We start from the raw sequence: 26070 nt of genomic DNA, 5'->3' as shown, positions 1-26070 counted from the left end.
AGTCACAGAAACTCGAAGGGAGGAGTAACGTTAAGATGACATGAGGTGTTGGGGCCTCCCATGCCTTAGAGCTATAACGTCCTGTTAGGAGCCGGGAATGGGAGAACTACCAAGTGAAGGTGCAGTGAGGGTCTTGAGGGCCACTGTCCTCCCTGATTACAGAGAGGTTTTCTTTTTCAAGGTGCCCTGAGAGGAAGGACTTCTAAAGAAGAGAATGGGAACATTCATTTTTCTTATGTTAAAGGATTAGACCTGCTCAGGGCACGGAGGTAGAATTTACTTTCCATTGGAATGTTCTTTTGTGTTGTGAGATGCCCTGTTCTCAGCTCTCTGTATTTTCTTCACACTAGAAGTATTAAATTTTTCTCTTGGTTAGAACTTAGACTGTTCTGTCTAGCTGTGATTACCTCTAGGGAAGGGGAGACCCAGGGAGCAGCACTCAGTCCCAGATAATTTCTTCCAGTGGGGCAGGCCACAGAAGTGGTGAGTGCATAATACATTTACCTGAAACTCTGCAACAGCTCATCTAGATGGGTACCCTCGGGGCACTTGCAGTAACAATACCCATTGCTTTGAGGGTACATTCTCTTTTCTCCAGCTTGTCCTGTTCTTCTCTATCTCCTTTTTGTAGGCAGCATGTCAGAGACAAATCTTGGTTCCATAGATAGCGGTCTTTTCCCCTTCTCCCTCAGTCTTCCTAGTTACAGCCTGTGGTCCTTTTAATTTCTAAAGTATTAGTCTGTATATTATAATTAAGGCTACAATTTAGTCACTGGTATTTTTAGTAAAGTCATGGACAGGTCCCAGGCAATAAACAAAAATTCATGGCCCATGATCTGTTCATGACTTTTACTATAAATACGCCTGACTAAATCTTGGGGCAGCCGCTGCTGTGGAGTGCGCCCCAGGGACCGCTGCCGGGAGCCGCCAGAGCAGCGGCTGCTCTGGCTGCCCTGGGGGGGGCTGCTGCTGCAGGGCTGGGCAGTGGCACCAGCTTGGGGCGGGGGGGGGGCAGCGGCATCAGCTGCCAGGGGCTGCCAGAGCAGCAGCTGCTTGGGAGGTCCCCTGGGCCAGCCACAGCGGCCACTACTCAGGCAGTCCCCCGAGCCAGCTGCTTGGGCTGCCCTGGGGTCAGCCACACTGGCCGCTGCAGAAGTCACAAAGGTCACAGAAAGTCATGGACTTCCACAACCTCTGTGACAGACACGGAGCCCTAATTATACTGTCAGACATGACACCTCCCACAGAGATATTAGACACTGAAGATCTGAAGAGATTATCACTACCTCTGTTGAAACATCCTTTGTATGTCTCTTCAATCCATTAACTATTGTATTTATTGCTTTGGACAAACTATTTTTGATTTTCCTGCACAATTTAAAAAGTCTTTCTAAGGAGAATAGTTGTCTCCCAGCCCAGTTTTTCGCCTTATTTCCAAATAAAGATCTCACCCCGCACCCGCCTCCCATGGCCATACTTCAGAATGCCCACCTGCCTTTTGTCCTAACAAACAGGCTTTTTCCTTATATTGGTCCTGGTTGGAAGTGTTTGCCCGAAGCTGGCTTGGCAAACCTTTAAAGTGACCAGGCTAACTTTTCCCTTGTAATTCCCTCTTAAATTTATATCACTTTATATTGAATGAGAGTCATGGGCAGATCAGAGGCAACCTGTGCTGCTTGTCTCAGGTGCTCTTCAGCTGCCCTCTTAATGACACTAAAATTATCCAAGGGAGCTGTCCCTGTTAGTGTAATGGCTCCCCATGGTGGGGAGTGAGAGGTACTACTGTAGGGTTGCCAACTTTCTACTCGCACAAAACCGAACACCCTTGCCCTGCCCTTCCTCCAAGGCCCCACCCCTTCTCTGAGGCCCCCCCCACTCACTCCATCCCCCCCCCCCCCGTTGCTCTCTCTCCCCACCCTCACTCACTCGCTCATTGTCACCAGGCTGGCTCAGGGGGTTGGGGAGAGGGTGAGGGGCTCCAAGGTGGGGACAGAAATGAGTTCAGGGTGTGGGAGGGGGCTCCAGGCTGAGGCAGTGGGTTGGGATGCAGGAGGGGGTGAGGGCTCTGGGGTGGGGCCGGGGATGAGGGGCTTGGGGTGCAGGAGGGGGCTCTGGGTTGGGGGGTGGAGCCGAGGGGTTTGGAGTATGGGAGGGGGCTCTGGGCTGGGGCAGGGTGTTGGGGTGTGGGGGGGGGGGTTGGGCTCCAGCTGGGGGTGCAAGATCTGGTTTGGGGCTGGGGCTGAGGGATTTGGGGTGCAGGAGGGGGCTCTGGGCTGGTACTGAGGGGTTTGAAGTGCGGGAGGGGACTCCAGGCTGTGGCAGGGAGTTAAGGTGAGGGCTCTGGCTGGATGTGCAGGCTCTGGTTTGGGGCAGGGGATGAGGGATTTGGGGTGCAGGAGAGGGGTCTAGGCTGGGACCAAGGGGTTTGGATGGTGGGAGGGGGATCAGGGTGTGGGGGGGTAAGGGCTGCAGCTGGGGGTGCGGACTCTGAGGTGGGGCTGGGGGTGAAGGGTTTGAGGTGTAGGAGGGTGCTCTGGGCTGGGCCCGAGGGGTTCGGAGGGTGGGAGGGGGATAAGGGTTGGGGCGTGGGAGGGGGTTGGGATGCAGGCTCCGGGCAGCACTTACCTCTGGCAGCTCCTGGAAGCAGCGGCATGTCCCCTCTCCGGCTCCTAAGCGGAGGCGTGGCCAGGTGGCTCTGCATCCTGCCCTGTTTGCATGCACCACCCCTGCAGCTCCCATTGGCTGTGGTTCCCAGCCAATGGCAGCTGCAGAGCTGGTGTTTGGGGCAGGGGCAGCACGCAGAGCCCCCTGGCTGCCCTTATGCCTAGGAGCCATAGCGGGGACATGCCACTGCTTCTGGGAGCTGTGCAGAGCCACAGGAGGCAGGGAGCTTGCCTTAGACCTTTTGCACCACCAGCTGGACTTTTAACGGCCTGGTCAGCTGTGCAGACCGGAGCCGCCAGGGACCCTTTTTGACCAGGCGTTCCGGTCAAAAACCAGACACCTGGCAACCCTATACTACTGGGAGGTCAGAAGCTGAGATTTCTGAGATAATGGTATCTCATATACGCTAGACACATTTATGAAAAAAAATAACTTCTGCCATTACTCTAGCTAGGATGACACTTAATCGTACTGGTGCTCATCCTGTTATACCAATAAAATAAAAACCAGCAGGATCTTATTAAAGGGGAAAAGGCAAAATACCACATTTATTGTGAATACAGAAAGAATCATAGTAAGCAGTTAGTTATAGCTATAACATTCCATTCAATCTCATATTTATTCATACATTCACACACACACACACACACACACACACTGCAAGGTAGTTATCATAGTTACCAGCCTTAGAGTTGCTCACGCCAAGCCACTGGCCAGGTGGCCTGGACATGAGGAGGGAGCAGGGCCTTGTCAGATGCACATCTGATGCTCCTGGAAGTTGGGTTGAAGAATCAGACCCCAAAGTTCTCACTTTCTAGAGTCCATTTTTATAGGAGTTTCTTCTTATGCCAGTCTATGGGAATTGCTTCATCATGCTGTTGCTGAATCAATCAGCAGATAGCACATTCCTGATGGCTCCGTGCTGCTAGATGTTATTTTGTTCTTTGATTCTCCCATTCTTGAGGCTGTTGGGTGGATTCCAGTCTGCCCTCCGGGGGTCCTCTGGTTATTTCCACTTGACGCCTTCTTCAGCCGATGGACACTTGATTCTTAGGCTGGCACCTCCCTGATCATTCAGTTATTATCCACACCAAGCATCCATCCACATACATCCTCTATCTCTATTTTAATCACAATTGTTAATACAACAAAAGGGCGGGGAGTCTCTGGGTGCTGTTTCTGTTGTTACAGAGTATTGCTTTGAGTCTCTCTCTGTGTGAATTGCTTTGAGAACAGACTCTGTCTTAGAATATACTAATGCAATTTTGCAGCTTGCAAGTTTCACACATAGAGGGAGAGAAACAGTACCAAAAACCAGGAGACCTCTTAATTAGTAATACCCTGGAATTTAAACTATGGGGAATCAAACTCATATGTGATTTTAATACAGAACTTCTTTAATATGATCCAACAATCCTGTTTTATGGTAACATTGATCAACTGGGATCAGGAGAATATCTCCCCTCTCCCACTTAATCTATCACAGTATAGAGTAAGTGCATTATGGAGAGTTTATTGCACCTTCCTCTGAAGTAGCATATGTTAATTATTGCCTGAGAAGGGATACTGGACTTCACTGGGCCATTGGCTTGTTCTGGTGTGGCAATTCCTATGATTAACGCTAAGCTATAGGAAGGCCAGCCAGGCATTCTCCCTGTGGGTGTAACGGGGTATCTAAATTCAGTTCCCTCACTCCCATGCCAGTAAAGGGGTGGGAGTACTGGGAAGGCTGTTTGCTTCCTGGGTGATCTCTCATGGTTAGATAACTGGTTTGCATCTGTTGACTCTCCACTGAGAGAGAAATACTGATCCCTGTTGCTGCCCTCTTCTGGACAATCATGGAAAGGAAACCTATAATTGGTATGACACACACAGGGACTTTGGAACTTTCCCTTCTTTCCTGAGATCCCTCACCCTGACATTTAGAGGGAACTCATATCTACTGAAAGGCAGGCAGCCCCTCGTAGTACCTTGGATAGCTTACCGAGTCTCCAGAAGTTAAAAGAGAAAAGTGCTGAGAGCCTGGCACTCAAGGGGTGTTAAAACTGAAAAGCCAGTGTTTCTTGCTTAATCGTAGACACATCCTCTTTGTTGCTGACTTCCCTCCTCGTCTTGGGTTTCTGAGAAATAGAAACTTTCACTTCTGTGTCTTTATCTAACAGCATGTTTGTTGAGGAAATTGAGCAAAGGATAATTTCTGCTGAATGTAAGCCAATATTTCCTAACAGTGAGATTTAGTGGATTGTGGAATAGTCTCCTATATCACTTGGGTTATTTGAAACTGGACTGGAAAAATCTTGGGGAGATTGCAGACAGCTGCAGTGGCACAGGAGCCAGCAAACAGAGCTGTAAACGGGGGAGTTTGAGTGGGAGTTTGGAAGGGGAGTTTGTCTTGTGGTGCTTGTTTGGGGTTTGTGTTTGCTGTGGGGGGTGGTGTTTTGGTGTGGTTTGTGTTTCCCAGATTAACAGGATTTAGGTGGGAAGGCTATGACAGATACAGAGGCAGCAGTGGGAGTGACTCATATAGTGGAAGACACAATGAAGATGACTGGATGTGGAAGCTGTTGTATGTACCTGATCCTGGCGGGGGTACCTGGTAAGAGTTTTGTCTGCATGAAATGCCGTCTGATAGAGCCGATGGAGGAAAAGATCCGAGGTTTGGAGATGCAGGTGGAAAGTCTGGTTAAGTTTAGGAAGGGGTTTGAGCAGATTATGGAGCAAAGACATGAGGTATCTGAAGGGGAAAGCTCAGACTTGCAGATGGAAGCAGGACTGAGGAGAGGGAGACTGGGTGAGGAAAGTGGTCAATGGAAGCATGTGACTAAAAGAACCAGGCAGAGGAAAAGACAGGCTAGTGAAGGAGAAATAGAGCTCAAGAACAGGTTTGCAGAGTTGGAAAATGAAGAAGGGGCTCAGCAGGTAGTCACTGAAGGTGGAAGGGCAAGGAAGAAGAGAAGAGCGGCTAGTCCTATAGGAAAAGGGGAAGAGTCAATGGAGACTACACCAAATATGAGCCCCAGAGGATACAGGATTGGTTGAAGAGGATTACAAGGGAGAATAGGAATGGAAAGAACTTGCAGCCAGAGGGAACGGGATAGACTGGAGAATAGCACCGTCACCAGGAAAAGGCAGGTCTTTGTGATCGGGGACTCTTTACTGAGAAGAATAGACAGGCCTGTAACCAGAGCTGATCCAGAGAGTAGAAGGGTATGCTGTCTTCCAGGTGCTAAGGTACGGGATGTAGACCTGAGGTTGAAAAGGATCCTAAAGGGAGCAGGAAAGAATCCCCTAATTATCCTTCATGTGGGAACAAATGATACGGCTAGATTCTCGCTGGAAAGTATTAATAAAGGGAGACTATGCTAGGCTGGGGAAGATGCTTAAGGAAATCGAGGCTCAGGTAATCTTTAGTGGGATTCTGCCTGTTCCTAGAGAAGGACAACAAAGGTGTGACAAGATTATGACTATCAACAGATGGCTTAGGCAGTGGTGCTATAAGGAGGGCTTTGGGATGTATGGCCACTGGGAGGCATTCATGGACAGAGGACAGTTCTCTCGGGATGGACTTCATCTGAGTAGGGAAGGAAATAGACTTCTAGGATGGAGGCTGGCACAATTGATTAAAAGAGCTTTAAACTAGGAATTTGGGGGAGATGGTTGGGAGATGTCCAGGTAATCTCCATGCCAGATTTTAGCATTGAGAGGGAAGAAAATGAAGTAAGAAAGGATACAGCCGTGAGTAGGAGAATGTATATAAGGAGGAAGGGCAGTGTGGATACCAGTCTAATAGGTTATACTGGCTGTAGAATGACCGTGCCTAATAGGGTACAGAATGTGAGCGAGGCCAAACAGCACAAATTAAGATGTTTGTACACCAATGCAAGGAGCCTAGGTAATAAAATGGAGGAACTAGAGCTACTGGTGTAGGAAGTGAAACCAGATATTATAGGGATAACAGAAACATGGTGGAATAGTAGTCATGACTGGACTACAGGTATTGAAGGGTATGTGCTGTTTAGGAAAGACCGAAATAAAGGTAAAGGTGGTGGAGTAGCATTGTATATCAATGATGAGGTAGATTGTAAAGAAATAAGAAGTGATGGAATGGATAAGACAGAGTCCGTCTGGGCTAAAATTACATTGGGGCCAGGCGGAGAAGGGACCTCTGGTGAGTGTACCTTTTAAAATACTATACATGGTTTAAAAGCAAGCATATTTAATGATTAATTTGCCCTGGCATTTGCGGCTCTCCTGGATGTACTCCCAAAGCCTTTGCAAAAGGTTTCTGGGGAGGGCAGCCTTATTCCACTCACCATGGTAGGACACTTTACCACACCAGGCCAGTAGCACGTACTCGGGAATCATTGTAAAGCAAAGCATTGCAGTGTATGTTTGCTGGCATTCAAACAACATCCGTTCTTTATCTCTCTGTGTTATCCTCAGGAGAGTGATATCATTCATGGTCACCTGGTTGAAATAGGGTGCTTTTCTTAAGGGGACATTCAGAAGTGCCCATTCCTGCTGGGCTGTTTGCCTGTGGCTGAACAGAAATGTTCCCCGCTGTTAGCCATGGGGGTGGGGGGGGTGAGGGGCTAGCCACGTAGGTGGGGGAGGCAAAATGCGACCTTGGAACGAAAGCACATGTGCTGTGTATGTAATGTTAACAGCAAGGTTTACCGTGAAAGAGTATAGCCATTGTTCTAGAAAATGTGTCTTTTTAAATACCACTGCCTCTTTTTTTTTAGCTCCACCAGCTGCATGTGTTTCAAGGATCACAGAATCTTCTCTTTCCCAGAGGCTAATGAAGATTAGAAGGCAAAAAAAACGCACTCGTGATGAAATGTTCTCTGAGCTCATGCTGTCCTCCCACACTGACATAGCACAGACAAATGCGTGGAGGCAGACAATGTCAGAGTGCAGGAAAGCACAATATGACCGGGAGGAGAGATGGCGGGCTGAAGAGAGGGCTGAAGCTGAAAGGTGGCGGCAGCGTGATGAGAGGAGGCAGGATTCAATGCTGAGGCTGCTGGAGGATCAAACCAATATGCTCCAGCGTATGGTTGAGCTGCAGGAAAGGCAGCAGGAGCACAGATCGCCGCTACAGCCCCTGTGTAACCAACCGCCCTCCTCCCCAAGTTCCATAGCTTCCTCACCCAGACGCCCAAGAACGCGGTGCGGGGGCCTCCGGCCACCCAGCTACTCCATTCCAGAGGATTGCCCAAGCAACAGAGAAGGCTGGCATTCAATAAGTTTTAAACTTTTAAAGTGCTGTGTGGCATTTTCCTTCCCTCCTCCACCACCCCTCCTGGTGCTTCTCTCCTCCACCACCCCTCCTGGGCTACCTTGGTAGTTATCCCCCTATTTGTGTGATGAATGAGTAAAGAATGCATGAATATGAAGCAACAATGACTTTATTGCCTCTGCAAGCGGTGATCGAAGGGAGGAGGGGCGGGTGGTTAGCTTACAGGGAAGTAGAGTGAACCAAGGGGCGGTGGGTTTCATCAAGGAGAAACAAACAGAACTTTCATACCGTAGCCTAGTCCAGTCATGAAACTGGTTTTCAAAGCTTCTCTGATGCGCACCGCGCCCTCCTGTGCTCTTCTAACTGCCCTGGTGTCTGGCTGTGCGAAACCAGCAGCCAGGCGATTTGCCTCAACCTCCCACCCCGCCTTAAACGTCTCCCCCTTCCTCTCACAGATATTGTGGAGCACACAGCAAGCAGTAATAACAGTGGGAATATTGGTTTCGCTGAGGTCTAACAGAGTCAGTAAACTTCGCCAGCGCGCCTTTAAACGTCCAAATGCACATTCTACCACCATTCTGCACTTGCTCAGCCTGTAGTTGAACAGCTCCTGACTACTGTCCAGGCTGCCTGTGTACGGCTTCATGAGCCATGGCATTAAGGGGTAGGCTGGGTCCCCAAGGATACATATAGGCATTTCAACATCCCCAACAGTTATTTTCTGGTCTGGGAATAAAGTCCCTTCCTGCAGCTTTTGAAACAGACCAGAGTTCCTGAAGATGCGAGCGTCATGCACTTTTCCCGGCCATCCCACGTTTATGTTGGTGAAACGTCCCTTGTGATCCACCAGTGCTTGCAGCACTATTGAAAAGTACCCCTTAAGGTTTATATACTCGCCGGCGCCAAGATAGGGATATGGGTTCCGTCTATGGCCCCACCACAGTTAGGGAATCCCATTGCAGCAAAGCCATCCACTATGACCTGCACATTTCCCAGGGTCATTACCCTTGATATCAGCAGATCTTTGATTGTGTGGGCTACTTGCATCACAGCAGCCCCCACAGTAGATTTGCCCACTCCAAATTGATTCCCGACTGACCGGTAGCTGTCTGGCGTTACAAGCTTCCACAGGGCTATTGCTACTTGCTTCTCAACTGTGAGGGCTGCTCTTATCTTGGTATTCTTGCGCCTCAGGGCAGGGGAAAGCAAGTCACAAAGTTCCATGAAAGTGCCTTTACGCATGTGAAAGTTTCTCAACCATTGGGAATTGTCCCAGACCCGCAACACTATGCGGTCCCACCAGTCTGTGCTTGTTTCCCGAGTCCAGAATCGGTGTTCCACCACATGAACCTGCCCCATTAGCACCATGATGCCCACATTGCCAGGGCCCATGCTTTGAGAGAAGTCTGTGTCCATGTCCTGATCACTCATGTCACCGCGCTGACGTCGCCTACTCACCTGGTATCGCTTTTCCAGGTTCTGGTGCTGCATATACTGCTGGATAATGCACGTGGTGTTTAATGTGCTCCTAATTGCCAAAGTGATCTGAGCATGCCCCATGCTTGCCGTGGTATGGCGTCTGCACCGAAAAAAGGCGTGGAACGATTGTCTGCCATTGCCCTGACAGAGGGAGGGGCGACTGACGACATGGCTTACAGGGTTGGCTTACAGGGAATTAAAATCAACAAAGGGGGTGGCTTTGTGAGAAACTGAATGGCCCCCTCAAGGATAGAACTCAAAACTGGGTTTAGCAGGCTGCTGATTTCACAGAGAGAAGGAGGAGAAAATGAATATAAAATAAATCTGGTCTATTTCTTGTTTTGAGCCACTTCATCTATCTTTATACATCTTGCTGGCAGCAGACTGTGCAGTACGACTGCTAGCCATCATCATCTCCTGGGTGCTCGGCAGAAGACGGTGCAGTATGACGACTAGCCATCATCTTCTGCTGGCTGGAGGTTAAAAGACAGCGCACTGCCAGTAGGACTGAATTGCCATGAGACGAAACAAGGGAAATGACCTGGCTGAGTCACTCCCATGTTTGCCCAGGCGCCCGATTAAAAGAGCACCCAGGACTACGTTGATGATGGCTACCAGTCATACTGCACTGTCTGCTGCCAAAAGGCAATTAACTGCTGCTGTGTAGCAATGCAGTACCACGTCTGCCAGCACCCAGGAGACATACGGTGACGGTGAGCTGAGCGGGCTCCAGGCTTGCCGTGGTATGGTGTCTGCACAGGTAACTCAAGAAAAAAGGCGCAAAATGATTGTCTGCCCTTGCTTTCACGGAGGGAGGGAAGGAACGGGGGCTTGACGATATGTACCCAGAACCACCCACGACAATGTTTTAGCCCCATCAGGCACTGGGATTTCTACCCAGAATTCAAATGGGCGGCGGAGACTGCGGGAACTGTGGGATAGCCACCCACAGTGCAACGCTCCGGAAGTCGACGGTGGCCTCGGTACTGTGGACACACTCCGCCGACTACAGGCACTTAGAGCACTTGTGTGGGGACGCACACAATCGACTGTATAAAACCGCTTTCTACAAAACCAACTTCTATAAATTCAACCTAATTTCGTAGTGTAGACATACCTTAAATGACTTGTCCGAGGTCAAATAGCAAGTCAGTGGCAGAGTTGGAGTTACAATTCGAGAGTACCTAGCTTCCAGTCCTGTGATCAGATTGGACTTCCTTCATTGTAAGAGAACAACATACAGATCAGTAGAGGCAGGGGAACTGTTGTGCTTTGCAAGGGTGTAAATACAAATTCCTTTCTTAAAGAATAAAAAAGGGGAGATTATGTGACACCCATTGACTCTGCCTTGTCTCTCCAGTGACACAAAACAAACACAAAAGCTGGCATACCTGGCCAGTGGAAGATCGCTTTATACAGGGGTTTATATGCCGCCCCCTATCTAGCCCCCAGGGTAGGGGGCATGGCAAACAAAAGGAGCTATGAGCAGGGTACTCATCCCAAGCTCCCAGAATGGCCCTTGCATTGGCTCCAGTCAACCAGCATAAGAGACAATCCAATTGTCCAGAGTCCTGCAGCAAAACCTTTTGTTGTAGACACAATTTTGAATGTAAAAACCATCAACATTTTTTCTTTAAAAAAAAAAATCTTTCAAACCTTTATACGCGGTAAGGCAACCAAAAAAGGTGACATTTTATCTGTTTGAATGCTACTTTTCATATGCCAGGGACAGCTAGTAAAATTAAAGTGATCACTCTAGGGCAGGGGACAGAAATCTAATGTAAAATATCCCAAGAGCTAATTCTAATACAGTGTATCAACCTAGGTAACAGTTTGTATTTTGACATGGTAATTTTCACTTCTGAGAGTGTAGAAATGTACAATACAGGACCTCAATAATAGTTAATTAGGCCCTGATTCTGCAATGGATCTGTGTAGGCAGATCCTTCTGTCCATGCAAAACCCTATTAAAGTAAACTGGTGTAGGGGGTCTTCTCACACAGATCAGACAGCAGGATCAGAGCCTTAGATTGTAACCAACTCTTTCTTAGTAACCAGATTAGTTAGAGCCTGCTTGGCCTGTGCACAGAGGAGCCTGAGACAGCTGAGAGTCCCTGTACTCCCCTAAACAGAGACTGCTAGTGCCCCAAAGTGGGTTTGCAGCAGCATTATTATGCAGAGCTGTGTGGTACAATCTGCACATGAATATCTATTCAATTAATGATGCCAATTTGCTTAAATGATGTAGTTAAATTATCACCACACTCTCACAATTTCATATCTAAACGCCCCAAAATTCATAACGTTTTGTAATTGTCCATGTACGATGGTTCAGAGGTTTTTTTTGTCTTTCAACCTGTCTAAATACTTAAGATATTTAATTCAAGATAATACTTAGTCCTGCCAGGAGTGCAGGGGACTGGTCTAGATGACACCTCGAGATCCCTTCCAGTCCTACAATTCTATGATTTCTTTAACATAATTTCACTGTTGCAAAATATTACGTGTTTACACTTTCTCTGATTTTTTTAAAAAAAAATCATATATTTGAATATTTGTCATAATACAGTAAAATCACAGCAAGCAGAATTAACTTCAGTCTTTAGAAAATGATGTCTGACAAGATGATAGCATAAGAAAATACAGCTGCAGGAAAAATACTGGACTAGAGAGACCATTGGCCTGGTCTGGCAGCAAACAGGATACCAGGCTAGATGGCGATAAATCTGATCTAGTGGGATATAGATAATTATACTGGACTACATGGACCACTGTGTTCAGATCCAGTAGTGTAGCATGCAGGATGCTGGACTAGATATTGTACCATTGGTCTAATCTAGCATGAGAGGGGGCGGAATACTGAACTAGACAAATTGTGTTGGTCCAGTCAGGAATGGCAGATAGCAGAATATCAGACTAAATGGGTGACTAGTCTGGGAAGAGGCAGGATTATCAGACTAGACAGACTATTGGTTTGTTCCAGTGTGGCAGGAAGTGAGTTACTGGACTGTATGGTCCACTTGGCTATTCCATTTTGACAGCTCATATATTCTCCTAATTGAACCCTATAGTCCCTTGAATCATCCAAGTCTGATGCTCTTCTTACGTGTCCTTGAATTGTGGAATCTTTACACGGTTAAAAAATCTATCATAACCGTCCGACTTTCACCAGATGTAACATCAGTACCTGTGGCTTTAAATTCCGTTAGCCCAAATTTAATATCCAGTCTCAGTTGGCGGTTTTTCCCCAGCTCTGTGTTTGGTGTTGGCACAGTACAGGAGCCGAGCATCTTCAGCCCTTCCTCATCTATGTATTTTGCATCCTCCTTTTCTGTGCAATAGAAACTAAAAATCACGCTTGTCTGATCTGGTTCTGTGGGAGTGAAAGTATAACTGGCAACCTCATCTACCTCAACCAAATCCCCAATTCCCACCAACTTCTTGAAGAGATCTGTGCAATATACATAATGATCAGCTTTTGAGACTCTCTTTTTCTGTACATCATGGACAGCAATATCAAATGCCTCAGATATCTTTACTCCATATGTCAGAGCGCTGATTCTCGAGGCAACAATTTGTGGATTGTGCCCAAATAAAATGGCTCCCTTTATAATAGCTGCCTGAGATTCCTGTGGACACAGGATACGGTACTTCCTAAAGGTCTGATAGATCTCGTCCCTCAGGATAATGCTGGAAGCAAAGCCCCCAACCAGTAAAATATATTGGACTTTGGCCATCTCAGGCTTGTTGAGGATTTCCTGCAAGGCACCAATGGTTTGTCTGACACTGTAGGCAAAAAAGCTCTTCATTTTCTCATATGTAATCATGATAGTCCCATCACACCACAGAACTCCCTTTATACCGTCAAAGAAGAGAGAGATGTCCTTTTTCTTGTGTTCTGCCACTTTTGTTAGGTTGTGGTAGCAACGCATGTAGACCTCTTCTCTGTTGGAAGAGCATTTCTGAAGGCCAAAGTCGTACATCATTTTATGGCATTCTGCTGGGTGATTCTGTGCATATTTCTCCCATACTCCATCTTGGAAGATCTCCTTCAGGAACTCTTTGAACTTTTCATCCACTGTATCGCCTCCCCATCCTCCTCCTGATGCCTTATGTAATTCTTTCAGGGATTGGTTCTCTTGGATTTCATGTACTGTGATGTCGATGGTACCACCTAAGCCCCCAAAATGAGTAAAATTAGTTAATTTTTAAAAAGAAGTTATTGCCCTCACTTTAGCTGAATAAAAGGCTGCTTTCTAAAGAGAGTCCTTATCTTTACAAAAGTAAAAAAAAAATCTCACAATTGGCAAATGTGCTCTGCAAATTGGGATACAGAGCTGCCCGTTCTTTAGCTTATAATCTTTCCTTGCCCAAGGATTCTTAGACTTTGTCTACACTACCACTTTTGTTGGTAAAATTTTTGTCAGTCAGGGATGTGAAAAACACCTCCCCCTGACTGACGTAAGTTTCACTGGCAAAAGTGTTGGTGGGGACAGCACTATGTCAGCAGGAGAGGCTCTTCTGCCCGCATAGCTAACGCTGCTCTTTGGGGGTGGTTTAATTATGCTGGCAGGAGAGCTCTCTCCTGCTGACAAAGAGTGGCTCCACAGGAGACCTTAGAGCAGCACAGTTGTGGCGGTACAGCTGTGCCGTTGTAAGGTCCCTAGTGTAGACACAGCCTTAATTTCTGCATGCTGTGCAGCAGTGGTTCTCAGCCTTTCCACACTACTGTACCCCTTTCAAGAGTCAGATTTGTCTTGCATACCCCAAGTTTCTTCTTACTTAAAAATGACTTGCTTACAAAATCAGACACACAAATACAGAAGTGTCACAGCCACACTGTTACTGAAAAATTGCTTCCTTTCTCATTTTGTCTGTACGAAATTTTAGTTTGTACTGACTTTGCTATTGCTTTTGATGTAGCCTGTTGTAAAACTAGGCAAATGTCTAGATGAGTTGATACAATACCAAGCACACTGTTGGTGTCCAATAAATAGTTTACTCAAACCCAGTCCAAAGTTGGTAATAGCTGCGAGATATTACCATCTGCTGGAAGTTCAGTGGCCTGTAGGAAATGAGTTGGTAGGTCTCAGTCTAGTACCCAATGGCCAAGTGTCCACATCCCAGTTGATGCTAAGTCCCTTCTGAGTAGTCTGCTGAGATGTCAGAACTGAATGTGTGTGAAAACTGACATCTTGTGATACCCACACTCTCTGGCCGAGTTGGGGCACAATGCTGAGCATAGGGTGTCTGTAGGAAGCTTCCACTGCTGCTGCCCATCCTGAATTTGTTCTGCGAGAAACACAGACTTCTGTCTCCCAGGGATGTCAGTCTGTCCTCAGCACTAAGTTCACATGTTACACCAAAACAATAGCAAGAAACTAAAGAAGCTGTGTGGCAGCACTCTTGCTTCTACAGCAGGAGGTTATGGATTCAAGCTACACAACAGGAAATGGGTGTGTATCTATTGCTGACGTAGCAGGACAGTGTACAGTGGAGTGGCGTGGCTCTGATGACAGCAACTTGCACTGCTAGGATCTGATCAAAGTCAATTGAAGACAACAGAATCCTATTGACTTCAATGGGGTTTGGATCAGGCCCTTAAAGGGGCTCTCCTTTCATTCCTCTTTCTGCAGTGGCATGCCAACTAAAAATCCTGTCCAGCTGCTCCTAAAATGGACAGGTCAAATGGGCAGTGCCAGACTTTCTTCTGTCGTCCCCGGTTCCTCCGTACATTTTTTTAGTCATTTGCTTTTTGTACAGCACTGCCAGGCATGCAGTTGTGACCCTTTTCAGTCATCTGCTTTGAGATCTCCTTGGACAATTTCTTATGAGATAGCTGGCCACAAGAGCTGCCTGCACCATCACTTCTCCCCAGATGATGACGAGATCAAGGATCTCACCATGGCTGCTTGAAGCATGTTGTAAGGCTGCTGGACTAATATTGCAGCAAAGCTGATATATTTGGATCCAGGAGCAAATGGGCTGATCCTGGCTCTGCATCAGTTTTTAAACAGCGGAGGGGACATCTCGTCAACTTGACCACAGAGCTGTGGACTGAACTAACTCAATTTGCATCGAACTTAGTACACTTTGAAAGAGGACTCCAGAATGTGCGGTAAGTAGGGAGTTAGTGCACTGTAGGGGTTTGCATCGTGTACCAAGGTTTTTTAACCCACACTAACTCAACTTAGTACAGACTAACCCCTTCCCCCATCATGTAGACAAGCCGTCAGGTGCCTGCTCTTTCAGGTAGAAATTAAAGAACCCAGAGCAAGCACAGCCTGGGGGATCCGAGTTCAGTATAGAGCTCAGTCCCTTGCTCTCTATGCCAGAAGGGTCTGCAGCTGCTGAATAGACAAACTCTGAACGTAGCAGAGATTATACCTATTTAAGGGGGAAAGTTATCTCCACAGTCAACGACAACATACTGGGTCCCAGGTGACTCTTCAAACTTCACCACCTTCTGCCACAAACCCTTCTTGTGGGAGCTGCTTGCACCAGACTGAGGCAGCCTCTGGTTCTAAGGCGATGATGAGCTTCTCAGAAAACATGTCACTGATGAGTCCTGCCTAAAATCAGAAGAGAAAGTGATCATTAACAGGAGTGGTGACGGGATCCTGGCTTCCCATCTCTGGAATGCACCATGAGCACAGTATGTTGGCCAGGTTCTTTTAATCTTGGGAATGTTGGTGTCAAGGCTGAATCCCAACTCTGTCACTTTGAGTGCAGAAGGTGGAGGCCCGCAAGGATTTAAAAAATTAACACTGGCCACTCCAGGCTTGTATTACACTCCCAAGGTTACAGCTTTTCTCTGACCTTGGCTTGGTAAACGTTGCCACCACCCAAATGCAAAAAAACCCCACCCCTTTGAACCCAGGAAGGAGCACTTGGAAATTCCTCCCTGTGGGGTACCCTCAAGCCCTTTCACCCCTGCTCCGGGGGAGAGCTGAGAAGAAAACAAAGGAAATTAGCTGTGGCTACCAGCTAATCAAACAACATGCACAAACCTCTTAGGACACCAAAAATCCAAACTTGTTCTTTAAAAAGGTAATTTTTATTAAAAACAAAAAGGAAAAATTACATCTGGAACTTAGGCTTTTTGCTAGATCTTAAAAGAAACAATTCCAAAAATTAAGCACCCAAACTAGCTTTTTTGGGGGTTCAGCTTAAAGGTTACAAGCAAACAAAAGCATCAGAGGTTAGCACAAAGGAGATCCACAAGCCAAAATGAGAAATAAACCTGATTGTGTGTAACTAAACATTCCCTATCCTAATTTCTTCTGGGTATGGAAGATACTTTTTCATACCTGGTTCAAACCTTACACAGCATTCGTGCTTATAGCATTGCCTGCTTATAGCATTGCTGCTCCGTGTCCCTCCAGCCCAGAGAACAACAGACAAAGGGAAAGTTTCTTTCCCAATTTTAAAAAGTTCTACCTTCCCATTGGCTCTTTTGGTCAGGTGCCCACTCCTTTTCTTTTACATGTGGGCTTGTTAACTCTTTACAGGTAACACAAGCAGAGAACAGACCAAGAGGAATTTTACAGCTAGCTGGCTGGCTGGGTGCCCATCAAAGGGAGCTACTCTCTCCCCCCTCCCCCCAACATGTATCACAGCTGGGATGGCCTATCAGGAATAATGGTCTGTCTGTTCCATCTAGTCTGTTTTCAGCTCTGACTAGAGCCAGATGAGTCAGAGGAAGGTGAAACCCCCACCCTGCGCTCATGGACAATTTATGTGCAATACTGTAACTGTGTGTGTGATGGGAGGGGAATTTCTACCTGATTCCAGCCAGTATTAGTGTATGCCATGACTTATGAAGATCCATAGTCCCTGTAATTTCTGTTCCAACTACTCTCACTGCAGATGCTATTCTCATTCAGAGAAGCCTCTCAGCCAGTAGTTAATTTTGTCACTTCTTGTAGTAATGTGTAGCAAGCAAAACAATGGTCCTCAACCTTTTCAGTACTGTAACACTTCTCCAGTCTAGGCAAGATCTAGTGAGGATCCTCCTCTAATTTAGCGGTATAGAAAGGGCAGAGCAGCTGTGACCCCCAGGTTGAGAACACTGGATGTAGAAAAAAAAAAACTTCAACCCCAACCCACTCCATGGTAGAGCAAGTGTTAAAATAAGGTTTGTTTAAATGTTGAACAATCCTTCTCCACTGTTGTGCAGTGAAAATTCTAGAGAGAATCTCAGAGGCAATCAAGCTATTACTCACTTTACCTCTTTAGCAGCCAGTCGCATGAACTGCCTGGCAGAAGCATCCCATATGGCTGGAACAGTAATGACCCAGGTGACATCCTCAGTGACATAGACAGTTTGGTATGAGGCCTCCCGTATAGTGTTCAGAGCATGGTCCTTCATGTACCGCAGACTTTCTGAGAATACTTTTAGGGCTGGAAACTTCTCTCCATTATCTGTTTCCAGTTCCATGTTAGAAGTGATTTTCTAGAAGTGAGAAAAAACAATGAATTATTTTTATTGTGGTAGCATAACCCACTGCTGGGTTTCTTACAGGTTCCCCTTCCTGCTGCCAGCTCACTGAGAATTGAACTGGGGACCTCCAGAGCCAAAGCACAAGAACAGCTTCTCTGTAACTGGGGTCGATAACCACTCAGCTTCTGGGGATTGGTGCAGAGGAGGACCTGTAACACACTCATCAGTGGGGTACAGTAGCGCCCTAGGAGCCATAGTCATGGACCAGGGTTCCTTTGTGCTTTGTACTGTGCAAACAAAACAAAATGATGCTCCCTGCTCACCCCCCCTCACCCCCCCCCCAAGATGCAGTAATCTAAGTAAGCAGGCAGAAGAACTCTGGAGCATAGATCACTGCACTCTAGGTCTAGGAGGTGCAGAGGCTCAAAAAGTCTATGACTGCCAGCTGCCTCAAATCTGTGAATGACTTTGTAAGTCAAATATTAACATGGCTATTAGAGCAAACTGTTTCCCCTGAGCCAAACTGCGATGCTGGCAGACCAGTTGCCAGCTCATACCAAGGTCCACATGTCTCAACTGAACACTGACAGACACACAGCTGAATCACTCTGGCTCACCGGTGTGTTAGTTAAAATAGGCCGGTGAAATCGAAGTGTAGAACTCACAGCCAGTTTGGGATTTATGCCCTGCTTCAGGACAGTGTCCTGAGGTTGGTACTCACATTCTTGAATCACTGAAGGCAACTTTACACACATTTTATACAAACCCCCAAAATTACCAAAGCCCACTGCAAGAGAACTGGTGCCAGTCAGCCTGAGAGAGAACCAGCATACAATTTATTTCTTAGTTAATACACATTTAATACATACATAAACATTTGCAACCTGTATTATGCATACTTTTGAATAACATCTTAAACAAAACTGTTAGGCAGTAAAACTATTGGTGTTCTTTGTACAGGCTTCCCCACTTTGTTGCTGTTACATACTTACAATTCAGTGCCAGGTTTTAACAGACAGTATATCTTTTTATACCCTTTTATACTTTGGCACGCACATACACAAACATTCACCACTAATCTTCTCTCAGAGATAATTTCTCAGGCTCTACGGTGTGGCCTTTTAATGTACATAGTTTGTCACTTGGATTCTGCAAAGCCTGAGGAGAATGGCTTCCTCTCCATTCCCCTCCAAACTCTTGGGACCATTGATTTTCTGAGGAGATTCTGAAGCTCCTTACAGCCAGCAGCAGTTCCAGTCTCTGAGCCAATAGCTGACTGTCTGAATTTCTAGTGAGAAGAGGAATCTATAGCCCATATCTAAGAGGTGCAAGTATTGCGATGCAGCCTTCACATCAGACACATCTCTTGGTTCTGCATCATTAGTTGCTGAATCCCCAGAGTTGCCTCCCATATTTATAATCTCTTTCCTTTGAGCTCCGTTTCTTGGCTCAGCTTTCCTATGGTAAATGTGTGGAACCTGCAACACAGCTGGTCCTTAATGGAAACTTTCTGTACAGCTTCCGAATCAGCTACTGAACATGTCTAGTAACTGCCTCTCCTCTAGGTGTCTCTGAGTCCTTCTACGTAAATTGCCCTGCCCTGTTCTCAGCACATGTGCAGAGACACAGCCTGGGGTTCAACTAAAATCCATGTCTCTCTTCCATGACTTCTCGCTAGGGTGACCGGATACCAAGTGTGAAAAATCGGGACGGGGGTAGGGGGTAATAGGTGACTGTATAAGCAAAAGCCCCAAATATCGGGACTGTCCATATAAAATCAGGACATCTGGTCACCCTACTTCTCGCCCATTCTTCATACTTAAAAAAAAACAAAAAAAACTGAATGCTGCAGTATAGGCCTGTTTTCACAATAACTGTTGGTAAGTCTCAGTCATGCTTTCAGAAATGGTGTTGAAAATGCCCATGTCCTGACTACATTAGCATTTAAATATTTTCAATACTAGCTCAGAAGGGGACCTGCTGCACATTTTTAAGTGCTGACTCAATTTCCTAATACAGACCAGGCTTTACTTTTAGCCCTTGAGCCACCCTAAGCAACTCTCCTCCCTCCTTGGTCTTCACAGATACTTCTAGGTAATTTATTAAGTTGCCTTTAACCTAGTGGCTCTCAACCTTTCCAGACTACTGTACCCCTTTCAGGAGTCTGATTTGTTTTGTGCACTCCCAAGTTTCACCTCACTTAAAATCTACTTGCTTATAAAATCAGACATAAAAATACAGAAGTGTCACAGCCACACTGTTACTGAAAAATTCTTTGCTTTTTCATTTTTACCATATAATTATAAAATCGATTGGAATATAAATCTTGTACTTACATTTCAGTGTAGAGTACATAGAGCAGTATAAAGTCATTGTCTGTGTGAAATTTTAGTTTGTACTGACTTTGCTTGTGCTTTTTATGTAGCCTGTTGTAAAACTAGGCAAATATCTAGATGAGTTGATATACTCCTGGAAGACCTGTGCGTACTCCCCAGGGTACACGTACCCCTGGTTGAGAGCCACTGCTTTAACCAGCCTACTCACGTTCCTTAATCCTCCCTCATAAATCAATCCCCCAGCTCGTTAAGCACTAGGGTTCCCACCCATCCGGTTTTCACCCAGTCGAGGTTTCAGCTTGTGTGTCCGGGGGCCATTTGACAAGCCCTGATGGCTGGTTTTTGGGTCTTTGGCAACTCTAAGTGGAAGGAAGGAGGCAGCACAGCAACAATAGCTGCTGCTGCCTCCAGGGCCAGGCGGCTCATGGCGGCACAGGGCATGCAGGGGCTTCGGGAAGAGATGGTGAAGGGGTGGGGTCTTGGGGGAAGAGACAGGGCAGGGCCTTTGGGGGAAGAGGCAAGGCAGGGCGTGGCATCTCAGTGGTCCGGTTACCGGCCCTTAGAAAGGTGACAACCTTATTAAGCACGTTCCCTGCCCGTTTCTGAATTGGCTGCTCTTACCAAGAGATTTCATTTACCTCGTTGTATAGCTTCATCTTGAAGTGGTGAAAGTAGTACCATTTGTGAGCTTCTCTGGAGGGGAGCGTGTGGTACTTCATGACAGCATCATAGCCAAACTTCATAAACTCACGCTTTTCATTGAAGAGGATGCACGTTGGGGTCTTCACAGTGTTGAGCCCGTGCTCATGTCCCCAGAACACCTGCCGGATTTGATCCGTGTGTTTCGCAAGAGAAAAGCAGTAGCCACTATAAGATGTGCCGAAATCAATGGCAACAATGAACAAGGACTTGCTTGCCATGCTCATGAACTTGAGAGAGGGAGAGACTTCTACACAGCTTGTTAGAACAGACTACTGAAAGTGAAACGGTTTTACAGTTAACTCTGCAGATGAAAACCTGCCCCTCCTTTTTAATTGGCTGGGTGATCACTGCAGACTCTGATGTGGGGGAGGGGGAGAGCCAGGGCTCTCTGCATAAATTCTGCAAGGAGGGGACAGCCTCACTCTATTGAGGTTTTGAGCTACACTGGATCTTGAAGGCACCAACTCCATAGTTAGGGCTGCTTTCCCTACTTGTTTGTGCAAGCAAGAAAGTGCTTGATACTTGGAGCAGTTCCCCAGACAAGTCCTGTAGATCAGCTTCCACTCAACCCCTCTCTCTTCTATCCCCTCCTGTTTGGAAGAGACATTTGCTATTTTAATAAAAGCATGGAGCAAAGCACTTTGCCTAAGCCTGGCAGAGCTTGGCCAAACACTTCACTAGATCTCAGAAGAGACCTGCAGATACACGAGTAGCGGGAACTCAGTGGGTAATCACAGCAGTTTAATAGCAGCTCTAAGTTTCTGTTTAAAAATAGTTGTGAAACTCTCATGCAGAGTTCTTCCTGTTGCCAGTGTTTGCAGCCAGAAACTGCATCTTTTTTTTTTTTACTAATAGTTGCAAATTTCAGTCCAGAATGACTAACGCTGATATTTGCAACCAAAATGACAAGATACTGCACTTCCCTTACCCTCCCCCTGTATGAAATTTTAAAGTTCCTTGATTTTGCCCCTGTTGGAAAATTGCCGTTTTTGTTTCAAGTGCAAAATGATTGTTCCCGCACATACTGCGAGGGGAGAACAGGGTTTGCTTTTTCACTGACCATTGCTGAACTTGACCTTTTCTGCTCATTTGAGTTCACCCGCAGCCACACACACATGCACCCTGAATCATCCCATGGTCAGCTGTAAAAGCTTGGCCAGTATGTGTTTGTGCAGTAAGTGTTAACTACAGATGGAGCGAAGCTGCACAGTTTGGGTCCATAGCTGGACTTCCCTAAAATCTGGGGATATTTGGATCTGGAGTTTTGGTTCCGATCATTGTACAGATGGAGCAAGCTCAAGCTGCACAGTTTGGATCCTGTTTCAGTTTCAGAAGAGAGGTTTTCAACAGTAGTGATACCCAGTAAAGAGCCAGAGAACTGCTCCTTCTGTTAATATTAAACAGCAATTCATAAGCCAGTGGTAGTGTTGAAGCTACAGTCTCACTGAAGGGTATCATGGGTTTCATCTTTGTAGTTTATTTCATCATCTCCGACCCTAGAAGAGAATAATGGACTTGTGGTTACCACTGGCCCTTGGCTCCCGCATCCTTTATCTGAGGGGAAGGGGTGTCAGATCCTTCCTCAGTCATTAATTGAATTGAACATCTTGAACCTACACAACTCAGCTGGAAGTCTCTCCAGAACAATATTTGTCATGTATGGTCCCGGGAAGAACCAGGAAATACAGAAGCACCCATGAAACTGAAAAATATGTTTATAATGTTACAGCCTGCTTTCTTCTTTCTCCTTCTGTAACTGGGATGCTCCAAAATAAAAGTGTCTTTTTAAAAAAATGAAAGCTGGTTTAAGCAAAATAACTAGCTAGATTTTTTCCAACCTCTGAAATGGTTTTAGGTTCAGTTTGAGTTTTGTGTAGTGAGTTCTTATTTTATCTTGCCTAGTTCATCCTTCCCCAGTGATTATTACTATCATTTATCTTTCAGTCTTAGGGTTTTATACTGCCACCCATCATGGTGTGCCTGAGCACCTTCCACATAAAATCAGTAGCAGTAGTGAAGTCTTGAGTGGATTTAATGGAGTCTCTGGCACATGACTCTCTTTGGGGGTAAAAGCTCTGGTTGTGGTAGGATTTTTGTTTTGATTTTTTTAGTTTTTATTTATTTCCTTTTTTTCTTTGATATGGGTTTACCGGGTAGAACAAGGTATCAGTATTGTTGCTGTTATGTTGGAAAAGCTTCTAATGAGTTATCTCTCCTCCCTAAAAGCTCTGTGCCCCACAGAGGTGAAATTGAGGCTCCACAGGGCAAGCTCACAAATTTGGATGGAACCGATATGGACCCATTGGTGAAATATGTGGAAGACAAATTTGAGTAAGTTTGGTGATCTGAAATTTTATTCCATTTTAGACCCCTACCCCTGAGACCAAACAGTTGTTCATTTTCCTAACGGATCCCTGAGGATTGCACCTTATTGTCTTTTGTCCTCCTTGCCTTTGATTCAGACACCAGAATCTTTTTTTGGCTAGAGGGACAATGTGTGGCCCTCCTTGTCTCCAGATGTCTGCCTTTGCACCATTCCTGAGTCCTAGAAAAAGAGAAGGAGAGAGTGACTAAGATCATCACAGGTCTCCCATATGGCAGGGCAGAGCAGTGGGCTCTAAGCCACCAGGCAAAGCAGATATGTTTTTAACCATATAAGTAAGGTGAAACAATATGATGACTCTATTTTCCTTTCCAAATAATTTTCTGAATAGGTAATACCCCCTTGCACATCAGCAGGACAGAGGATAAAGTCACCCATCTTGATACAGAAAGGGCAGGTGGTAAACTTATATTTGGCAGAGACTGTGAGTGCAGCTGCTAGGGTAGCATACTCTGTTCCTGCAGCTAGAGGGAAGGGAGAAGCTTGCCTCTCTTAACAGTGACCTCTTAACAACTAATTAAGGGGTGGCAATGACAAGCTCTGAAAGGGAAGGGTGGCAGCTGGGATGCTGATGAGCATGGAAAGGGGTAAAGTGTGGGGGGAGACAAAAGAAGAAGTACCCTAAAGATACAATTTACGTGGATAAACGCTAAAATGAATTCTCCTAAAAGATCAAGAATAGTGATGAGCAAATTTCAAACAGTTTGGTTCCAAAAGTAAAGTTATTTTTTTTAGCCTCATCTGAACTTCATATAACTGGGCTGGAAATTCGATGAGAACAGGCTTTAGTGTGAGATTTCCTGCAACTTCTGCTGCTGGTCATAATGGGATTACAATGACAGCAGCCTGTATCCGTGGCATTTTGGAGCTTCCAATCCCAGCTAGACACAGGAATTACAGAGGCAGCCAGGATGGTGGGAGGGGGCAGAGGAGGGGGGATGACTGGAAATAGCTAATCAACCTTTTTCAAACCTGAAACGTTTTTCTTAGATTTTTTTTTTCAAACTCGAGACTTGGTTGATATAGGACAAAGTGATATAGGACTAGAAAGTGGTCCATGATACAGAGATTAGAGCTAGATCCAAATTTTACCCCCAATGCAGGTCAGTTTGAATCCAGAGATTTTGTTCAACCAAGTACAATAGGCTAGCTGCAAAGGCCAGATCTAGATCTGGATCTGAACTTCTCCACAGTTCAGATTTCTGGGTTTTGATTTGTTCCCATCTGTGTTTCTTTTATCCAAATTGGTTTGTCCCATCTCTAGTCAGGAAGCAGCAAGCAGGATCAATTACAGGTAGTCCTCAGACTTATGATGTTCCACTTAAGTCGAATGGCACTTATGATGCTTCTAGATTGACTCCCTGATTCGACTTACGACTGTAGGTTTCGAGTTTACAATGCTCGGTCCCACAATGGAGTAGATTTGTGGTTCCGAGATACAATGTTCCGATTTATGATGCAATTGTAAGGAACTAATTGTGTCATAAATCTGAGGGCTGTCTGTACTGTGGTTCCAGATCACAGGAGGCCACCAACAAGAGTCAGAGCTTCACTCAGAAGTGAGTGTTGTGTATTTTTGTTGCTGTTGTGTTGCTATTCTTCACCTGGGGCCAGTCACCCTTCTGCCATCTGTACAGTACATCTGTCACCTTTGAACTTTTTGGGACTCTACAGACACAACATTTCTAGCAAAAAACATAAAGGTGTGTGAAGATAGTAGCTCATGCTTCGGTGCTGAGGGAAAAGGGGATTGTCAGGAGAGAGGGACAAGCAGTGTTGCTTCTCCTTCAAAAGACGTTTATTACCCAAGATTTTGACACACGGGACCTGAACCTGCTCTTATTAAAGTCAACAGGAGTTTTGATATTGACGTCAGTGGATGCTGGATCAGACCATAGTTTGCAATACACATGATCTTTCTCCTAAGTATATATATGTGGGCTAGCGAATCTCTGCACTATCTAAATGAATCCCGTCTAGTGCCTTTATGTAATCAACCTGTGGGATAAATAATCATGTCATGACATTGCATCATTGTATGACCACATTGCATCCTCCCACCACAATGCAACAACACTGCATTTGGCAGCAGCAGCATCACAATGTTGCAAGACCATAAATACATCTGGGACAATAACTGTCCTGTGAGTTGGGCTTGCAGAATAGACCTGTGAGAAGCTGTGACTGTCTCATAACTTCTGGAATGGGTGGCTAACCCTCATCTTGCATTGTGCATCTTTGCATGGTGGATGATATTTATTTTGTTCATGAATCTGTTTTAGGGAGCTTTCCAGACTGGTCAGTGCAGAACAAATTCATCAGAAGAAAGAAGAGTGTGAAAAGCTGAAGAAAGAGAAAAGACTCTTAGAGGACAGGTAGGGTATTTGTAAATATTTCCTATAGAGCTTATCTTTCTACAAAGAGCCTGATCCTTCTCCCAACACTGTAACCCTTCTATGCCATCTCAGCAGCTGGAGTATCCCCTTCCCAGATTCTCAGCCTCCATGGGGCAGGTGTACTACTGACCACTGTGAGCTGGGTAATGTGATCCTAGGAAGGGAACTATGGCAGCTCTGTGTCTTTCCCAGTATCCAAGTGCAGATGAAAGAGGCAAGCTCTTAAGGAAAAGTCCAAGTGCTGTTTAGATCATGCAAGGTGCTACTTGTGGCATATTGCTGTGAAAGTGATATTTTTCCAGACAGAAGCTGGCACACCCAGATGTTTACTGGCCAGGGGGAAATCAGTTTGGGGTTGGGAAGTGCAGAGTGGAGGTTGTGTGCTTGTGAACTGCATGGCAATTCATAACGTATTTCTGGGTTAT

At 45.9% G+C, this 26070-nt stretch overlaps 1 protein-coding gene across 1 annotated transcript; it reads right to left on the bottom strand.

Moving 5' to 3' along the window:
- Nucleotides 1-11974: 11974 nt before the first annotated feature.
- On the bottom strand, nt 11975-21109 carry LOC311514796 (heat shock 70 kDa protein 12A-like). Its single transcript, XM_084617483.1, is given in 5 exon segments — nt 11975-13559; nt 15794-15843; nt 15845-15957; nt 17616-17840; nt 20803-21109. Coding segments are annotated over 5 exon segments (1722 nt in total). The 5' UTR covers nt 21091-21109; the 3' UTR covers nt 11975-12513.
- Nucleotides 21110-26070: the final 4961 nt, after the last annotated feature.

The sequence above is a fragment of the Lepidochelys olivacea genome, assembly GCF_965140295.1.
Source record: "Lepidochelys olivacea isolate rLepOli2 genome assembly, chromosome: 1".
NCBI lineage: Eukaryota > Metazoa > Chordata > Testudines > Cheloniidae > Lepidochelys > Lepidochelys olivacea.
Note: the sequence above shows the minus strand (reverse complement) of the source record. Positions and strands in the feature narration are given on the sequence as shown.